Source organism: Hemitrygon akajei, chromosome 6, assembly GCF_048418815.1.
Source record: "Hemitrygon akajei chromosome 6, sHemAka1.3, whole genome shotgun sequence".
In the NCBI taxonomy this organism is placed as follows: Eukaryota; Metazoa; Chordata; class Chondrichthyes; order Myliobatiformes; family Dasyatidae; genus Hemitrygon; species Hemitrygon akajei.
In genome coordinates, this window is record NC_133129.1 from 117,995,044 (window position 1) to 118,014,821 (window position 19,778).

The 19,778-nt window shown below is 41.1% G+C and overlaps 1 protein-coding gene across 2 annotated transcripts in view; it reads right to left on the minus strand.

Annotated features, from left to right (window-relative positions):
• The window catches only part of LOC140729409 (embryonic protein UVS.2-like), a 97,830-nt gene that overhangs the window by 61,130 nt on the left and 16,922 nt on the right, over window positions 1–19,778 (minus strand). The window contains exons 6-8 of one of the 2 annotated variants that reach the window (XM_073049117.1): window positions 8,466–8,583; window positions 6,740–6,795; window positions 599–680 (exon numbers count right to left, since the gene is read on the minus strand). In XM_073049117.1, the coding sequence (XP_072905218.1) occupies window positions 599–680; window positions 6,740–6,795; window positions 8,466–8,583 (256 nt within the window). Of the gene's footprint in view, window positions 1–598; window positions 681–6,739; window positions 6,922–8,465; window positions 8,584–19,778 lie in introns of both variants that reach the window. The other variant, XM_073049118.1, reaches the window with a different exon arrangement.

Consider the following 19,778-nt stretch of genomic DNA (forward strand, 5'->3'; position numbering starts at 1 on the left):
TATTGTATACTGCATATGCAACACATTTGCAGCAAATTTTCAAAACCACCTTAAATATTTTTGTATTCCCCTCACAACCTCAAAGATTGTCATCAGCAAATTCAGAAATACTACTCATTATTCCCTTCTAATATATATATATCAGACGCTTCTGTTGTTGAAAAGAATAAATTACCATGCTTATATTTCATGCTGTACAACTGTTCATGAACATCCTTAATTTATTTATTGGTGTGACACAGTAGCGCAGTCATTAGCACAACACTTTACTGTACAGGTGACCCAGGATAAATTACGTTGCTCTCTGTAAGGAGTTCGTACTTTCTTCCCGTGACCGTGTGGGTTTCTTCCAGGTGCTTCAGTTTACTTGCACAGTTCAAAGACGTACCCTGCTGTTAGGTTAATTGGTCATTGCAAATTCTCCCATGATTAGGACAAGAATTAAATTGGGGATTGTTGGGCAGTATGGCTTGCTCTGAATCCCTAATCTGCTCTGTATCTCAATAAATAAATTTATAGAATTTATTACTTGGTACAATTTAAAGCTATGTTACAATTGCTAATTTAAAGAGAATAGAAACCTAAACTGGTATCTTACCTTCCAAAATGCAAAACTGAATTGTAATCATACTTTGTCACCAAGTTATTAGATTTCTTTACTTTAAAGTTAATTTCTGATCCTGTAAAAATAATTTAAATTATTTTTTCCACTGAATTTTGCACATAATGCTTAACACCAAATGTTACTGGATAATTTTATTAAAATATTATATAGTGAAATTACTGAGGCCATTATCACAATCACAGTAAGAAATTAGTTATATATGGCTATTTTATCTAATTTTGTTCATATAATTTTAATAATCTCATTACTTATTAGATGGTAGAAGAGTACATTGAAAAATGTGTTCTCTAATTAGATGATGTTACACTATGATCGATAAAATTTAATAATCCGGCCATTGTCGGAGTATGTGGTAAGGCTTTGGCTTAACAGGTGGAGGCACACATAAGATGGAAGCCTCCTTTTTAAAAAAAATAGTCAGGATGAAATGCTCCTCCTGCCAGATGTGGAAATTCAGGATACCTGACAGTTTCCCTGATGTTTACATCTGGAGGAAGTGCACCCAATTTCAGCTTCTGACTTACCAGGACAAGGAACTAGATGTACTTATGGTCATCTGGGAGGCTGATGAGATGTTTAAAGAGGTGGTCACATCTAGAGTACAGTCAGTACTTAAGGCAGTAGATGGGTGACCACCAGATGTAAGGGGGTAAGCAGTCAATGCAGGGTTCACCTGTGACCATTTCCCTCAGCAACAAGTATACAGTACCTCTTGGATATTGCTGAGGGGAGAATGACCCATCAAGGACATAGCAGCAGCAGCTAGGCTAGTGGCACCATGGCCGGTTCTGAGGCTCAGCAAGGAAGGGTAAAGTCTCGATAGTGGGGGTGTGAGGGGCAGATAGGAGATTCTGTAAGAGACAACAGGATGGTAGAGTCCAGGATGTATTGCATCAGCTGCAGGATATTCTCAAGGGAGAGAGTGAACAACTAAACGCTGTGGTGCATATTGGCACCACTGACATAGCCGAAAAGAAAAAGAGGTTCCACATAGCAAGTATATAGAATTAGGAAAGAGGCAGAAGAGAGGGACCTTCAAATTAGTAATCTCCAATTTCTCCTGGTGCCACAGGCAAGCGCAGGTGAGGAGGATGCTGAGAGGATGCAGGGTGACTTGGATAGGTTAGGTGAGTGGGCAAATTCATGGCAGATGCAATTTAATGTGGATAAATGTGAGGTTATCCACTTTGGTTGCGAGAACAGGAAAACAGATTATTATCTGAATGGTGGCCGATTAGGAAAAGGGGAGGTGCAACGAGACCTGAGTGTCTTTGTACACCAGTCATTGAAAGTGGGCATGCAGGTACAGCAAGAGGTGAAAAAGGCAAATGGTATGTTGGCATTCATAGCAAGAGGATTTGAGTACAGGAGCAGGGAGGCTCTACTGCAGTTGTACAAGGCCTTGGTGAGAGCACATCTGGAGTATTGTGTGCAGTTTTGGTCCCCTAATCTGAGGAAAGACATTCTTACCATGGACGGAGTACAAAGAAGGTTCACCAGATTGATTCCTGGGATGGCAGGACTTTCATATGAAGAAAGACTGGATCAACTAGGCTTATACTCGCTGGAATTTAGAAGATTGAGGGGGGATCTTATTGAAACGTATAAAATTCTAAAGGGATTGGACAGGCTAGATACAGGAAGATTGTTTCCCTTGTTGGGGAAGTCCAGAGCAAGGGGTCACAGTTTAAGGATAAAGGGGAAGCCTTTTAGGACCAAGATGAGGAAAAACATCTTCACATAGAGTGGTGAATCTGTGGAATTCTCTGCCACAGGAAACAGTTGAGGCCAGTTCATTGGCTATATTTAAGAGGGAGTTAGATATGGCCCTTGTGGCTAAAGGGATCAGGGGTATGGAGAGAAAGCAGATACAGGGTTCTGAGTTGGATGATCAACCATGATCATACTGAATGGCGGTGCAGGCTCGAAGGGCCGAATGGCCTACTCCTGCACCTATTTTCTATGTTTCTATAGCACAGATGAATGAGTGGCTAAGAAGATGGTGCAGGGGACAGGGTTTCAAGTTCTTGAATCATTGGAATCCTTTCTGGTGAAGGGGTGACCTGAACTGGAGGAGATCCAATATCCTGGCCATAAGATTTGGTAATGCTACACAGGAGGGTTTAAACAGTTTTGTAGGGGGGTGGGAACTGGAGCACCAGGTCAGTAAGTGAAGGATCAGACAGGAAGGTAGATTCAAGGAAAGTATCTAAAGGCAAAAATCAAAATAACAGGTATCAAGGGTTGGAGAATTTGAAGTGTGTACTGTAATGCTAAGCCGGCTGGTGGCGTAGTGGCATCAGGGCGGAACTTCAGTAAAAAGGCTCCCAAGTTTGAATCCAGCCGGCCCCCTTGCACACTTTCCATCCGTGCTGGGTTGAGCGTCGAACTAGCAACTTGGCCTCGTAAAAATAAGAAGGCCGGCTTAAAAAAAAAACGCCATCACAAAGGCATCCCAATGACTTCACTTGGAGTTAAGGGCTATTAAAAAAAACTTTAATGCTAGGAGTATCATGGGTAAAGTGATGAACTTTGAGCATGAATCAGTACATGGAACTATGATGTTGTTGCCTATAACTATAATTAATCACCTATAACATAGTTATAGGTGATTAATGTACCAGATTTTTGAAGTTTTCCCTCAAAAGCCACCATGACACTGAGAAACAGATTAAGTAATTGGGTAAAAATAATACCATTGTTATCATGGGGGGGGATTTCAACTTCCCTAATATAAACTGGTACCTTCTTAGTGCAAGGGGTTTAGATGAGGCAGAATTTATTCAGTGTATTCATGAGGGTTTATTAAATCAATATGTGGATGGTCCAACAAGAGAAGGACTGTACTGGACTTGGTATTCGGTTATGAGCCTGGTCAGGTGACTGACCTTTCAGTGGGTGAGCAGTTATGGAAAAGTGACCACAATTCTTTACCTTTCATGATAGCTATATACAAGGATAGGTATGGTCTTCAAGGAAGTGTTTTAAATTGCAGTAGGGCAAATTACAAGGGCATTAGGCAGGAAATAAGAAGAGTTAATTGGGAACACTTTTTTTTTCCTGGCAAGTCCACATCAGATATGTGGTAGGTGTTTGAAGTTCAATTGCACAAAGTAGATGAGAGATATGTTCCAGTTAGAAGGATGGGGATGAAAAGATTAGATTACCTTGGATGTCCAGAGAGGTGATAAATTTAATCAAGAAAAAGGAAAAGTACTTAAAGCTTCAAAAGTTAGAATCGAACAGAGCACGAGGACTATAAAGAAGCCAGAAAAGAACTAAATGAGGGAATTAGGAAAGCCTGGAGGGGCTATGAAAAATCCTCGGCAAGTAGGGTTAAAGTGAATCTCAACACACTCTATTAATACATCAAGAGCAAGAGGTTAACTAAGGATAAAGAAGGGAACATTTGCTTGGATGCAGAGAATGTGAGTGAGGTACTTAATAAGCATTTTGCTTCAGTATTTACCAAGGAAAAGGACATGAAGGAACAGCTGCTGTGCATTAGGGCTTTAAGAGGTCAAGGAGTGTTGGGCCTCCTAATGAGTATTAAGCTGGATATGCTCCCAGGACATGATGGAATTTACCCAAGGTAACTGAAGGAGGCAAGAGATGAGACTGCTGGAACCTTGATCAGTATCTTCGTGTCCTGTCTTGGCACAGGTGAGGATCCAGAGAACTGGCAAATGGCTAATGCTGTATCTCTATTTAAGGGGTGAACAAGGGAAAATCCTGGGAACAACAGACCAATGACTCTGACATCAGTTGTAGGGAAATTGCTGGAGAAAATTCTTAGAGATAGGATATATGAGCATTTGGAAAACTGTGGTCTAATTAGGGAGAGCCAGTAGGGCTTTGCGCATAGCAGGATGTGCCTTACCAACTGATTAAGTTTTTGACAAGGTGACAAGAGATTGGTGAGGGTAGGGCAGTGGATGTTGTTTACATGGATTTTGGTAAGGTGTCTGCCAAAGTCCCTCATGAGAGGCTAATCCAGAAGATTGAAACTCATGGGGTCCATGGCAAATTTGCTGTTAGGATTCCAACTGACTTGCACACAGAAGACAAAGGGAAGTGGTTGAAGGCACTTATTTGAGCTGAAGGTCTATAATTAATGTTGTCCTGCAGGCACCTGTGCTGGGACCGCCGCTGTTCGCGATGTATATAAATGACCTGGATGAAAGTGTAGATGGGTGAGTTAGTAAGTTTGCAGATGATACCAAGATTGGTGGAGATGTAGAGATAATGTAGAAGGCTGGCAAACAATTCAGCACAATACAGATTAGTTGCAGAAATGGGCAGAGAAATAGCAGATGCAGTTTAGGGCAAGATCCTTAACAGTATTGTCAAGCAGAGAAAATTTAGGATCCAAGTTCATAGCAAAGTGGCTACACAGGTCAACAAGGTGGTTAAGGCAGCTTATAGAATGCTTGCTTTTACTAGTCAAGACATTTGAGTTCAATAGTCAAGAGTTTAAGTTGCAACTTTATAAAACTTTGGTTTGGCCACATGTGGAGTATTGCATAAAATTCTAGTCGCACGGATGTTAAGGCTTTGGAGAGGGTGTGGAAGATGTTTACCCAGATGCTGCCTGGTTTAGAGGGCACAAGATATCATGACAGGCTGGATAAACTTGGGTTGTTTTCTCTGGAGTGACAGAGGCTCAAGGGAAATCTGATAGAGGAGTAAAATTATGAGAGCCATAGATCAAGTAAACATCGAGTATCTATTTCCCAGGGTTGAAATGTCTAATACCAGAAGACATGAATTGAAGGCGAGAAGGGGTAGGTTCAAAGGGGATGTGAAAGGTAAGCTTTTTTTAATTCAGAGTGGCGGTTATCTGGAATGCACTGCCTGGTATGGTGGTAGAGGCAAATATATTACAAGTTTTTTTAAAAGGCGTTTAGATAGGCCAAACAATGTAAGAGAAATGGAGGGATATAGACATTGTGCAGGTAGGAGGGATTAGTGTTTGGGTGTTTTTGATTTGCTTTCTAGCTGGTTCGGCACAACATTCTGGGCCGAACAGCCTGCTCTTGTGCTGTAATGTTCTACGTGTTCTAAGACTGCAAGGACAACATCCAAGGGTGTCTGGGGACTGAGCTTAATATTGGGAGAATCTGGGGGTCACTGGCAGTGTGCTAGCCTGCGACTGTTTTTGTAAACGCTGGTGGTTCTGAGTTTAACATATTATAAACGTGGATTTGATAATTTACTTTTGGATTAATCGCATACAATAATAGGTTATTGACAGTCCTTACATACTACATACGACTTCAGGATAGCCCAAAGCACTTTACAGCCAAGGAAGTACTTTTGAATTGTTTCACCAATGTAATTTAGGTAATGCATTAATTAATTTACACTTTTGTGTCACAAACAGCAATGTAATGACAACTAGGTAATTTACTGGTTGAGGAATGAAAACTGGCCAGAACACAAAAGATATCCAAGTAATCTTCCTTGAAACAGTGTCAGGAAACTTTTCATCCACTTGAGGACAGATATTTTCTGAAAGGCAACACATCTGATAGAGCATCTCTCTTCTGATACTGAAAATCAATAAACTACTGATGATGGAAAATAAAACTAAATATTGGAAACACTAAGCAGGTCATCAACTTCTCTTTCCAAGAGAAAGGTCTTCAACTGAAACATTTTTTTTTTGCAAGGTGCTGCTTTTTGTTTACTCCAGTTTTGCTATGTCACTTCATTTTTCCCCTACAGATTCTTAGCTTCAAATTTTATTTGGATTTTACAATCTTCTTACTTTCCCCATCCAACATCGGCAAATAAACATTTCAAAATTGCAGTCATGTAAAGTTAACCAATTTTGGCCTTGATGGGATCAACTGCTATATTGTTTTAAGTGGTCTGTAGAATTTTAGTAACAGATAACATGCATAACTCCAGCTCTTTCCCTTCCCATCTCTGATCAATTCTCATTGGTGTGATTAACTTGGATGGGAATTGCAATGTGCAAAATTAATTGGAACTTTGAAAGGCTGCAAAACTTGCCCTTTGTACATTTAATAAACATAAGCTCAATGTGTTACAGCTCTGTTACTGCATATTGTTAACTGTAAAATACTGTCAACATTTAAATTTTGTTACCTTTTTCAACATTCTCCATTTTTACTTCCACATGGTCATCACGATCAGATCGAGAACTTTCATGATAAAAACCAAGTGCATGCATTAATTGATGTTGTATTATACCAACATCCATACAGTAGGGTATTTGTAATGATATTTCTTGTGCTGTTTTTGTTCCTGGCCCTACATATGACCAGCATCTAGAAAAACACATTTAAAAGTAAGTTTCTTACCAAAACTCTTTTGTATAAATGTACTATATTAAGACTAACTCTACTTCTTCATCAACACCCCTGATTCATCATATACATCAGAAAGACATTGTACAATTCTTGTTGACAGTGCAAGAATCATCTCTATTGGCCATTTGAATGGATACCAGCACTGGCTTACATACAGTACATGTTTTGTTCTCTGTTGTATTCCAGAGTGAATCTATCAGCAAAGATATGTTAGGGAATTGCCACTTGGATTCAGCACTATATCAGACTCCTTGTAAGATGCGTGACCTCATTGATTTAAGTGAGAATTATAGGAATTAATTTTAGTTTAATTCTTTAATAAATTCCTTAATTATCCACTTTAATTTTTGTCATTAAAAAATCTAACTCAGACATGAGAATTGTAACAATCACCAAGCTATGATGGAAAAGTTCTCTCCTGATTTTCCTTATACCCAGAGCACCCAAAGAAAACCCATGTAGCCTTCAGTGAGAATGTGCAAACTTGGTAAATACCATTTGAGATCAGGAATGGAACTAGATCTAGAAGCTGAGGAATTAGCAATAACTGTTGTGACAACACTGTAACCCTTCTGAAGGCACTCACAACAATGCTATTTGGTAGGAAATGCTGCAATTTAGACTCAGTGATAATTTCCAAGTTAAGATGGTGTACAATTTGAAGGAAATGTACGGATAGTGACGTTCCTCATCATCCTATGACCCCCGTCCTTTTCCTTTTGCAGAAGTTGTGGATTTGGGAGGTGCTGTCCAGATAGCCTTGGTGAATAACTGAAAAGCATTTTGTGTATGTCACCATGGTGCAAAAATAGAATACTATTGGTGGTAAATGGGTTGCTAATCTAGTGGTTGATTTGAGACATTAAATTTTCCCCTTTCCACAGATGCTGCCTGACCAGCTGAGTATTTCCATTATTTTGTATTTTAGGTTTCCTAAAACTGCAGTTTATCATCGAGTAGGTCACCAATAGGTAAATTGCAATGATATCATTTTCATTGATTCCTTATATCATTTTGCTGATTATTAAGATGACTACTTGGCCAGTAATTAGCTGGATTAAATTTGTGCTGCATTTTTTGAACATGACAACCATGGGAAAATAATGCCTCAACACTACTTTTGCTCATTCATGTTTTTCTGCAGACTTTTATATTGAAAAGGTTATTTTAAATATCAAATGTTCCAGCTAAGATAACCAGTATTTCTTTCTGTATGTTCAATAATTTGATTGGAACACTGACTTTTTAAACTTCCTACTAGGCCAATCAAGAAAATGTGACAGAAAAAATTGTTGCTGCAAGCAGGAAATTACACTGAAATATACTGAAATACAAAAATATTTATTTTTCCACAATAACCATATTGTCAACTTCAATGCTAAAGATAGCAAAGAATGAGGGTATTATCTTTGAATATTTGATAAAGATGTTATCAAAACAAATAGGTCATAAAATGGTCAATCTGAATTCATAATGTGAATTATATTACTGTATATACTTACCCTATCCCATCAATAAACACAAGATAAGTCACCTCCCTTGATCTGTATTTAAACCTGATGCACGTCAAAGACTCTAACTCAGATAAAGCAGTGCTTATTAATTCTCTCTGGGCTCTCTCTGTGGAAGAACAACCAATACACATTTTAATAATTAAAACACCTTTATACATAAATATTGTGCATATTTGAAGGCAATTATTCTGATGTTACTGCTCAATTATTGTAAAGTTAAAAACTGAACAAAAGTAGTTTTTTTTAATGTAGTTTTCCAGCCATACCAAAGCTATAGTTCTGCAATGGCACGCAACAATTTTGTACAACTTATAGACCTTACAGTGACAGTTTCCAAGATGCAAATATATCTTGGGAATATTCAAATTTCTGCAATAAAACACTGGGTTCCAAAATATTGAGATATAGTTATACAACTTTTTTAAAAAATGCACAAGATGATGGAGTTACCCCCTTGGTGCCAAAAGCCATGAATATTCTAGCTGTACTGGGCCAGAAAGGGTTATAAGAAATAAAGAAAAAAAACTGAAGCTGATATCAAGTTCACATCAGTCATGGTCTTACTAAATGGCAGTAGAGACTTAAAGAAACAGTCTAATTTGTGAAGTAGAGAGGTATCCTTGATTGGCACTTCAAAATGAAGATGGCTACTTCAGAACCAGAGGCTGCATTTGATCTAGTATTGGGAAATGAACCTGATCAGGTGTCAGATCTCTCAGTGGGAGAGCATTTTGGAGGTAGTGATCACAACTCTATCTCCTTTACCATAGCGCTGGGGAGGAACAGGAAGAGATAATTTGGGTAAACATTTAATTGGGGTAGGGGGAAATATGATGCTATTAGGCAGGAACTTGGGAACATAAATTGGGAACAGATGTTCTCAGGGAAATGCACAGCAGAAATGTGGCAAATGTTCAGGAAACATTTACATGGCTTTCTGCATAGGCATGTTCCATTGAGTCAGAATAACAGATGGTAGGGTAGAAGAACCATGGTGTACAAAAGATGTAGAAAATCTAGTTAAGAAAAGCTTATGAAAGGTTCAAGAAACCGGATACTGTTAGAGCTCTAGAAAATTACAAGTTTGCCAGGAATGAGGTCAAGAATGAAATTAGGAGAACTAGAAAGGGCCATGAAAAGGCCTTGGTGAGCAGGATTAAGGAAAACCCCAAGGCATTCTACAAGTATGTGAAGAGCAAGAGGATGAACCATGTGAGAATAGCACCAATCAGGAGTGACAGTGGAAACATGTGCGTGGTGCCGGAGCAGTTAGTGGCAGCACTTAATGAATACTTTGCTTCAGTATTCACCAGTGAAAAGGACCTTGGCAATTGTGGGGATGACTTAAAGCACACTAAAATACTTCAATGCACAGACATTAAGAAAGAGGATGTGCTGGAGCTTTTGAAAGGTATTAAGTTAGATAAGTTGCTGGGACCAGACGAGATATACACCAGGTTACTGTGGGAAGTGAGAGAGGAGATTGCCGAGCATCTGGCAATGATCTCTGCATCATCAATCGGGACAGGAGAAGTACTAGAGGATTGGAAGGTTGCAAATGTTGTTCCCTTGTTTATAAAAAGGAGTAGAAATAAACCAGGAAATTATTGACCATTTGGAGACGCATAATCTGATTAGGGATAGTCAGTATGGTTTTGTCAATGGCAGGTCATGCCTTATGAACCTGATTGAATTCTTTGAAGAAGTAACAAAATACACTGATGAAGGTAGAACAGTGGATGTAGTGCATATGGAATTCAATAAGCCATTTGATAAGGTTCCTCAGAAAGCAATGCGGCATGGGATCCAAGGAGACCTTGTTTTGTGAAGCCAGAATTAGCCTGACCACAGAAGGCAAACGGTGGTCATGGATGGTTCGTATTCTGCATGGAGGAAGATGACCAGTGATGTTCTGCAGTGATCTGTTCTGGGACCCCTCCATAGAACATTACAGCACAGAAACAGGCCTTTTGGCCCTTCTTGGCTGTGCCGAACCATTTTTCTGCCTAGTCCCACTGACCTGCACCAGGGCCATATCCCTCCAAACCCACCTGTCCAAGAATACCTGTCTCCTCTTTTGGATTTTATTATAAATGACTTGGATGAGGAAGTAGAAGGGTGGGCTAATAAGTTTGCTGATGATACAAAAATTGAGGGAGCTGCAGATAGTCTGGAGGGTTGTCAGAGGTTACAGCGAGACATCGATAGGATGCAGAACTGGGCTTAGCAGTGGCAGATGGAGTTCAGAACAGCTAAGTGTGGAGTGGTTCATTTCTGTAGGTCAAATTTGAAGACAGAATATAATATTAATGGTAAGACTCCTGGCAGTGCGGAGAATCAGAGAGATCTTGGGGCTCATATCCATAGGACACTCAAAAGCTACTACACAGGTTGACAGTGTTAAGAAGGTGTATGGTGTGTCGGCCTTCAACAACTGTGAGATTGAGTTCAAGAGCCGTGAGGCGTTCAGTTCTGGTCACCTCACTACAGGAGGGACGTGGATGCTACAGAATGCAGAGGAGACTTACAACGATGTTGCCTGGATTGGAGTGCATGCCTTATGAAAATAGGTTGAGTGAACTTGGACTTTTCTGCTTGGAGTGACAGAGAATGAGAGGTGACCTGATAGAGGTGTACAAGATGATTAGAGGCATTGATCGTGTGGATAGCCAGAGGCTTTTTTCCCCAGGGCTGAAATGGCTAACACAAGGGGGCCTAGTTTTAAGGTGCTTGGAAATAGGTACAAGGGGAATGTCAGAGGTAATCTTTTCATAGAGAGTGGTGGATGAGTGGAAAGCACTGCCAGCAAAAGTGGTAGAGGCAGATACAATAGGGTCTTTTAAGAGACTCTTATATAGATACATGGAGCTTAGAAAAATAGTGGGCTGTGCAGCAAGGAAATTCTAGGTAGCTTCTACAGGTTACATGGTTGGCACAACATTGTGGGCCAAAGGGCCTGTAATGTACTGTAGATTTTCTGTGTTTCCAACTACTACAGTCTTATCTTTAGAATCAGCATTGTTGCCAGTGGAGATGTTTGTGTTTCATTCACCATGAATCACAATTGGATGCAACAAAGGAAATGCTCTATTTTGATCAAAATGAGTAATAGAACATGCTGAAAATACTCAACAAGTTAGAAGAAAGAAATTAATTTGTTGATTTTAGCTCTCAAACTATTTTTTGCATGCTGCTTTTGTTGTGCATAATCCAGTCACGATTTGCACCTTATTCTCAGTTTACAATGATCCCAGCACACCATTCTATACTGTTCTCTGAACCAGATGCGCTGATTTCACAGCTAAAGGGAATGGTGCATATGCCAGGTCCTGAACTACTGATTACAGCATAAGAGTCATCTGCTGCTAATGGCCCAGAATGATTTGTGAATATCTAGTTTTGGACTCACACATCCTAACATTCTTCCTTTAGTATGGCATATGCACAGAATAAATGAAACAAAATCTAAATTTTCTCCGAAGACTACATTGTCAATTCAGTTTATCATATAATGACATACACGTCTGCATATATTGGAGAAAAGATGTCCAGTAGCTCATCCCTTGTTCACTCAGATCTTGCTGCATTCCCTCTACAATATCATTCCATAAATGACTAACTCAGTTGCTATCTGACATTGATGTTTTTCACCCAGTATATTTGATGCCCTCCATATCCACTGCATCTACCAAACAGATAAGTACTTTCAAAAAATTTCTTTCCTGGACTCTTCAAACTGCAAATCACTTCCCATATCCTTCTCTCAACAATTTTTGGCTAAAAATGAAATCTACTATTGTCAACACAGCCTTTTATCAATTAAGGAAAAGGTGTCCAAAATCAAGACAACCACCTAACAAACTACTCATTAGCAGCGAGGTTACCCCAAGCACTTGTGATCTGGACTGGACAACCTACAGCATATACACTCAATGACCACTTTATTAGGTACACCTGCTCATTAATGCAAATATCTAATCAGTCAATCACGTGGCAGCAACTCAATGCACATAAAAAAGACATGATCGAGATTCAGTTGTTGTTCAGACCAAATATCAGAATGGAGGAGAAATGAGATCTGTAAGACTTTGACCATGGAATGATGGTGCTCGGAGATGCTGTGCCGGAGGGGTTGGTCGTCGGCTCGGAGGTTCGACGGACTCGGAGTTTGCTGTGGTCAGGTCGCTTTCGGTGCTGTGGCTGCAAGGCTGGGTTCAATGGAACTCTCATTGTGTGCTGCGTCTGCGAGGCTGAGTCAGGCGGCGCCGTGGAAGTCCATAGCAGGGGTATTCCCTTCTGCTGCTGGCATTGGATGGCGAGTCTGTCGGGACCCTGGGGACTTGTGGAAACTGTGTGGTGATTTCTTTTGAACTCATGGTCCTTTAATATCTTTGGACTATTTTTACTGTGCCCGTGGTCTTTTTTATTATTATCAATTATGCTATTGTTTGCACTGTTGTAACTATGTGGTTTTGTGCAGGTCTTGTAGCTTTAGTTTTTGGTTGTTTGTCTGGTGGATTTGGAGCTCCTTTCCGGGGAACACGCTAAGACGGTAGCGCGATATTAATACCCAGCAGCCTCTCCGGACTCTGGACTGGGGATTGCCAAACGTTATGTGGATTTTCTGGTGTAGTCTGTTTTGTCATATGCTTTTGCGATATCATTCTGGAGGAACGTTGTCTCATTTTTTAACTGCATTGCATTTGTGGTTTCTAAATGACATTAAACTGAATCTGAATTGTTGATGCCAAACAAGTTGGTTTGGTTGAGGGGTATTAACTGTTTCTGAATCTGGTGGTGAGAGTCCCAAGGCTCCTATATTTTCTTGAAGGCAGCAGTGAGGAGAGCACGTCCTGGGTGGTGGGTGTCCCTGATGATGGATGCTGCTTTCCTGAAACGTTTCATGTAGATGAGCTCAATGGTGGGGCAGGCTTTACCTGTGATGGACTGGACCGCATCCACTTTTTGTAGGATTTTCCATTCAGCAACACTGTTGTTTCCATATCAGGCTCTGATGCAGCCAATCAATATACTTTCCACTATACATCCATGGAAGTTTGTCAAAGTTTTAGTTCATCACAACTCATAAGAAAGTCAAGTTGCTACTGCACTTTCTGCATAATGGGCTCATGAGCAGTCCTCTGAAAAAATAACACTGAGGAGTTTATCAATTGCTGACACTCTTCACCTTTGATCCTCCGAGGCCTGCTCGTGAACCCCTCATTTCCTTCTCCTGAAGTCAGTAATCAGAGGTGATATTATTCAACCTCTGCCACAACTGTCAAATATCCTCTGTTGATTCAACTTTAGTCCAGAATTTCCACCTCACCCCACAAAATGGCTTTTCAGAGATCGCACCTAGATCCCTTGTAACTTTCTTGGTCACAAGATTTGAATGACTCTGATCTGGCCTCAGATCGTGGATCTGATGGTTCATCCAGGGCTACTGATTGAGGAAAACTGAATGGCTTTGTGGGGATGTACTCATCTACAACTGTTTTAATAAAGCAGACAACTCTGAGATTTATTTACTTGCAGGCATACTCAAATCCATAATAGAATAATAGTCATAACTTAATCAATGAAAGACAACACTAACTTAACTTCATCATGTTGGTTCTTACAAAATGTGGAAGAACCAACATGATGAAATGATTAACTGTTCAGGTGGCTCCAAGTGATCCAGTTGGATTTACCTTTCAGTAAGTAGCTGAGTTTCCCATCATGAAACCACCATGGTCATTATCTACAACTCCTGTTTGCCATTACTGTACTGCTCTTGGGTGACTGTAGTGACAGTGCTGATACCTTTTGTTACTACAAGGAAGCTTATGTGTAACAACAAACTTTTTTTGCAGTGATGGGTAAATACAGATGGTCTCTGATGTCTTCTGTTTGCCATTTCCTCTCTCTTTATTGCTTACATGTGTCAGATGGTGAGATTCCACAAGCTGATGCTCACTGCAGTAAGGCAGCCACATTTCTGCAGGCATTCAGAATCAGATCAATATCTTCATATGAAATTAGTATGTTAGAAGATCAAGTTAATTACATTTATTTCATTTAAATATGCAGAATAAGATTTTTGCCCTTCAAGCCAGGTGCCCAGCAACCCCCAATCTAACCCTAGCCTAATCACAGAGCTATTTACAATGACCAATTAACCTACTAATCAGTATATCTTTGGATTGTGGGAGGAAACCCCGGCATTCTACAGGGAGGATGTACAAACTCCTTACAGATGGCGTTGGGGCTGATTGTCCCAAGCTGATTGTCTTGCTAATGGCTACTCCACAGTGCCCACTGTACATAATTATATCTATTTTTGGGATTTGGGCATTGTTGATAAGGCCGGTCTCTATTGCCCATCCTAACTACTCTTTAAAGGTATGGTGGGTCATCTGTTTGAACAGATGTAGTTTTTCTAGCAGATAGATCCATTGTACTCCTGGGTTGAATTTCAAGATTCAATCTAGCGACAATGACAAAACTTTCCATGCCAGGAACACAGATAGGTTAGGAAGCAATAAGCTTTTTTAAAAAACCATTTTCATTGTTCAGCTTGGGAATGAGTTTACAAGCATAGGAGGCTTTTGAGTAGCTTATGTGAGTGGCATATTTTGTAGATTGTATTCCTGTAGTTACTGTATGCTTTTTTTCTGATATGATCCTGACCATGTTTACATCCCACAAAAGGCAAATGAATGCCATGATTAGCAAACAAGAAATAGCCTACTCTGACGCCTTTCACACCTTGCCAGGGATAACTTGAATAAGTCTCTGCCCAATTACCATCTGCATATCACCTGCATTAACAGCAGTCCCAACACATGCGACCACAGAACATAGAAATCAGCAGCGCATTACAGGCCCTTTGACCCACAATGTTGTGTCAACCATGTAACCTACTCTCGAAACTGCCTAACGCATAGCCCTCTATTTTTCTAATCTCCATGTACCTACCTATGAGGCTCTTAAGAATCTACTGCATCTGCTTCCACCACCGCCGCCAGCAGTGCACTCCATGCACCTACCACTCTGTATGAAAAACTTACCCTGACATCCCCTTGGTACCCATTTCCAAGGCACCTTAAAATTATGCCCCCTTCCATTAGCTATTTCAGCCCTGGGAAAAAGCCTCTGGCTATCCACACGATCAATGCCTCTCATCATCTTATACACCTCTATCAGGTCACTTCTCATTCTGTTACTCCAAGAGGAAAGGCCATGTTCACTCAGCCTATTCTCATAAGGTACACCCTCCAATCCAGGCAATATTCTTGTAAATCTCCTCTGCACTCTCTCTATAGTATCCACATCCTTCCTGCAGTGAGGTGACCAGAACTAAACACAGTACTCCAGAAGGGGTCAGAACAAGGTCTTACATAGCCACATTATTACCTCACCGCTCTTGAGCTCAATCCCACGGTTGAGTTCAACACATGTTCAACAAGTGTCAAACCTGCACAGCAACTTTGAGTGTCCGATTGACGCAGACCCCAAGATTTCTCAGATGCTCCACACTGCCAAGAGTCTTATCATATTATATTCTGTCTTCAAATTTGACCTACCAAAATGAACCACTTCACACTTATCTGGGTTGAAGTCCATCTGCCACTTCTCAGCCCAGTTCTGCATCCTATCGCTGTCCCACTGTAACCTCTGACAACCCTTCAGACTAACCGCAACACCCCCAACCTTTGTGTCAGCAGCAAACTTACTAACCCACCCTTCTGCTTCTTCATCCAGGTCATTTATAAAAAGAGTGGTCCCAGAACAGATTCCTGCAGAGCAACACTGGTCACTGACCTCCATGCAGAATACAAACCATCTACAACCAACCTTTGCTTTCTGTGGGCAAGCCAATTCTAGATCCACAAAGCAAGGTCTCCTTGGATCCCATGTCTCGTTACTTTCTGAAGGAGACTTGCCTGGAAAACTTATCAAATGCTTTCCACTACATCCACTTCTTCAAATAATTCAATCAGACTTGTAAGGGACAACCTGCCCTTGACAAAGCCATGCTGGCTATCCCTAATCAGATTATCTCTCTCCAAATGCTCATAAATCCTGCCTCTCAGGATCTTTTCCAACAACTTTCCTACCACTGAAGTAAGTCTCACTGGTCAATCATTTTCTCTACTTCCTTTCTTGAACAAGGGAACATTTGCAACCCTCCAAACCTCCGGTACTTCTGCCGTCTCTATTGATGATACAAAGATCATCACAAGAAGCTTAGCAATCTCTTCCCTTGCTTCCCACAGTAGACTGGTGTATATCTCACCTGGTTTCAGTGGCTTACCCAACTTAATGTTTTTCAAATGCTCCAGCACATCCTCTTTCTTAATGTCTATATGCTCAAGCATTTCAGTTCTCTGTAAGTCATCCCCACAATTGCCAAGGTTTTTTTCCCCGGTGAATACTGAAGCAAAGTATTCATCAAGCACCTCCTCCGATTCCATACACCCGTTTCCACTATCGCACCTCATTGGTCCTACTCTCACACAGCTTTTCCTCTTGCTCTTCACATAGCTGTAGAATGCTTTGGGGTTTTCATTAATCCTGCTCACCAGGGCCTTCTTATGGCCCCTCTGGCTGTCCTAATTCCATTTTTGAGCTCCTTCCTGGCACCCTTGTAATTTTCTAGCGCTCTAACAGTACCTAGTTTCTTGAACCTTTCGAAAGCTTTTAACTAGATTTTCTGCATCCATGGTTCTTCAACTCTACCATTCTTTCTCTGCCTCAATGGAACATATCTATGCAGAACTTCATGCAAATGTTCCCTGAACATTTCTCTGGGAACATTTGCTACCAAGTTCCTGCCTAATGGCATCGCATTCCCCCCACCCCAATTAAAGGTTTTCCCAAATTATCTACTCCTATCCCTCTCCAGCACTTTGGTAAAGGAGATAAGAATTGTGATTACTACTTCCAAAATGCTCTCCCACTGAGAGATCTGACGCCTGACCAGGTTAATTTCCAAATACTAGATCAAGTACAGCCTCTCCTCTAGATGGTTTATCTGCAAATTGTATCAAGAAACCTTCCCGAACACACCTAACAAACTCCACCCCATCTAAACCCCTTGCACTAAGGAGATGCCAATCAATATGAATGAAGTTAAAATGTCCCATCACAACAACCCTATTATTGCACTGTTCCAAAATCTGTCCCCTTATCTGCTCCTCAATATTCATGTTACTATTTGGGGTCTATATATAAAAAAAAACACCTAGTTACTTCTTTCCTGTTTCTGACTTCCAGTCACACTGACTCAGTAGACTATCCCTCCGTGACTTCCTCCTTTTCTGCAGCCGTGACACTATCCCTAATTAGAAATGCCATGCACCCACCTCTTTTCTTTGTGAGTCATCTAAAGCCCTGCACACTCAGCACCCAATCCTGCTCCTGAGACATCCGAGTCTCTATAAAATAGCCACAATGTTACAGTTCAATATATTATTGATCTATGCTCTAAGTTCATCTGCCTTGTTTGTGATACTCCTTGCATTAAAATATACACATCTCAAACCACCATGGTTGAAAATCTTTGCTCTAACATCTGCATATCCTTCCTCACAAATTCCCTACAAAGTGTCTGCTTGTGCTTCAACCTCCCCATCCTCTGCTTCTTCACTTCAGTTTGCACACCTCCCCCCCCCAGCAAATCTAGTTTAAATCCTCCCCAATACTTTTAGCAAACCTCCCCACTAGGATATTGGACCACCTCGGATCCACAGGCAGCAATCCTGAGATTATTACCTTCGAGGTCCTGCTTCTCAGCTTCCTTCCTAATTCCCTGTATTCTACTTTCAGGACCTCCACCCTTTTTCTACCTATGACGTTGGTACCAATATGTACCACGTCCTCTGGTTGCTCACCCTCTTATTTCAAGATATTATGGACGTTCTCAGAAACATCACGAAAGCTGGCACCTGGGAGGCAAACTACCACCCGTTACTTTTTTGTGCCCACAAAATCGCCTATCTGTCCTATTTAAGTTTGAGTCCCCTATTACCGCTGCCATCCTTTTCCGTTCCCTACCCTTCAGAGCCACAGGGCCCGACTCAGTGCCAGAGGCATGGCTGCTATTGCTTCCCACAGGTAGGTCGTCCTCCCCCCAACAGCACTCAAAATGGAATACTTATTGCTAAGGGGACAGCCACAGGGCACTACCTGATGCCCAGCCTTCTCTCTCCTGATGGTCACCTACTTATGTCTCCTGTGGCCATGGGGTGACTATCTGCCTGTAGCTCCAGTCTATCACCTTCTCACTCTCCCTAGCAAGCCAAAGGTTATCGAGCTGCAGCTCCAGTTCCCTAACTTGGTCTCTAAGGAGCTGCAGATCAATGCACCTGGCGCAGATGTGGCCATCAGGAAGACCCAGACATCCCATATCTGACATCCTGAACAGAAAACTAGCCTTACAGTCATACCCACAATTCTTGTTAGAGGGGGTTAAAAAAAAAAGTAGCTTAACTTGCCTAGGCCCATCCTCACCAAAACCCTACTACTCTGACAGTGTCTTATTTTGTAGCTTTCTCAGCATCCTTGCACAATGAGCTACTGTAACTGCGCACTTCTCACCAATCTGTGTGAAGCTCATTCTCTCTTTGAATCAATATGCAATATCTTCAACTGCTATATTACTTTCAAGAATGCCTATTGTTCCATCCTAGGTCTACATTTCGGGGTATCTAATCCTCTGGTAGACCTCCTCCTCCCCGTATGCAGGCAGAGGCTAAACAGCATAGGTATGGAGACTACAGGGTTGCTTTGAGTGGTGGACTGGGCCATGTTCAAGTACTCCAAGGACCTGAATGAATACACCTCGGATGACACTGGGCTTTATAAAGACACTAATGGAAGACTGTATCCCCATAAAATCAATCAGTCTTCCCAACCAGATGTCCTGTATGAAACAAAGGTAGATCTGCAGTGATCAGGTCTGGCAACCAAGTACAAGAGGTCAAGTATGACCTCCAGAAAGCCATCTCACAATTGAAGTGGCAATTCTGGACCAACTGTGATTCACAGAATGATGCTTGACAGCTGTGGCAGGGTTTGAATGCAAAGTTTTAATCCCATAGGAGCTCAATGCCTTTTATGCTTGCTTTGACCGAGAGAACATGGAGGTACCTTCACAAACTCCCCAAGTTCCAGATGATCATTCTTCAGGAAGGTGAACCAAACAATATGCTTTTGGCCCAGACAGTGTACTTGGCTGATTACTGAAGACCTGTGCTAATCAACAGGATGCAGTGTTTAGTGACATCTTTAACCTTTTGGTTTCCGCAGTCT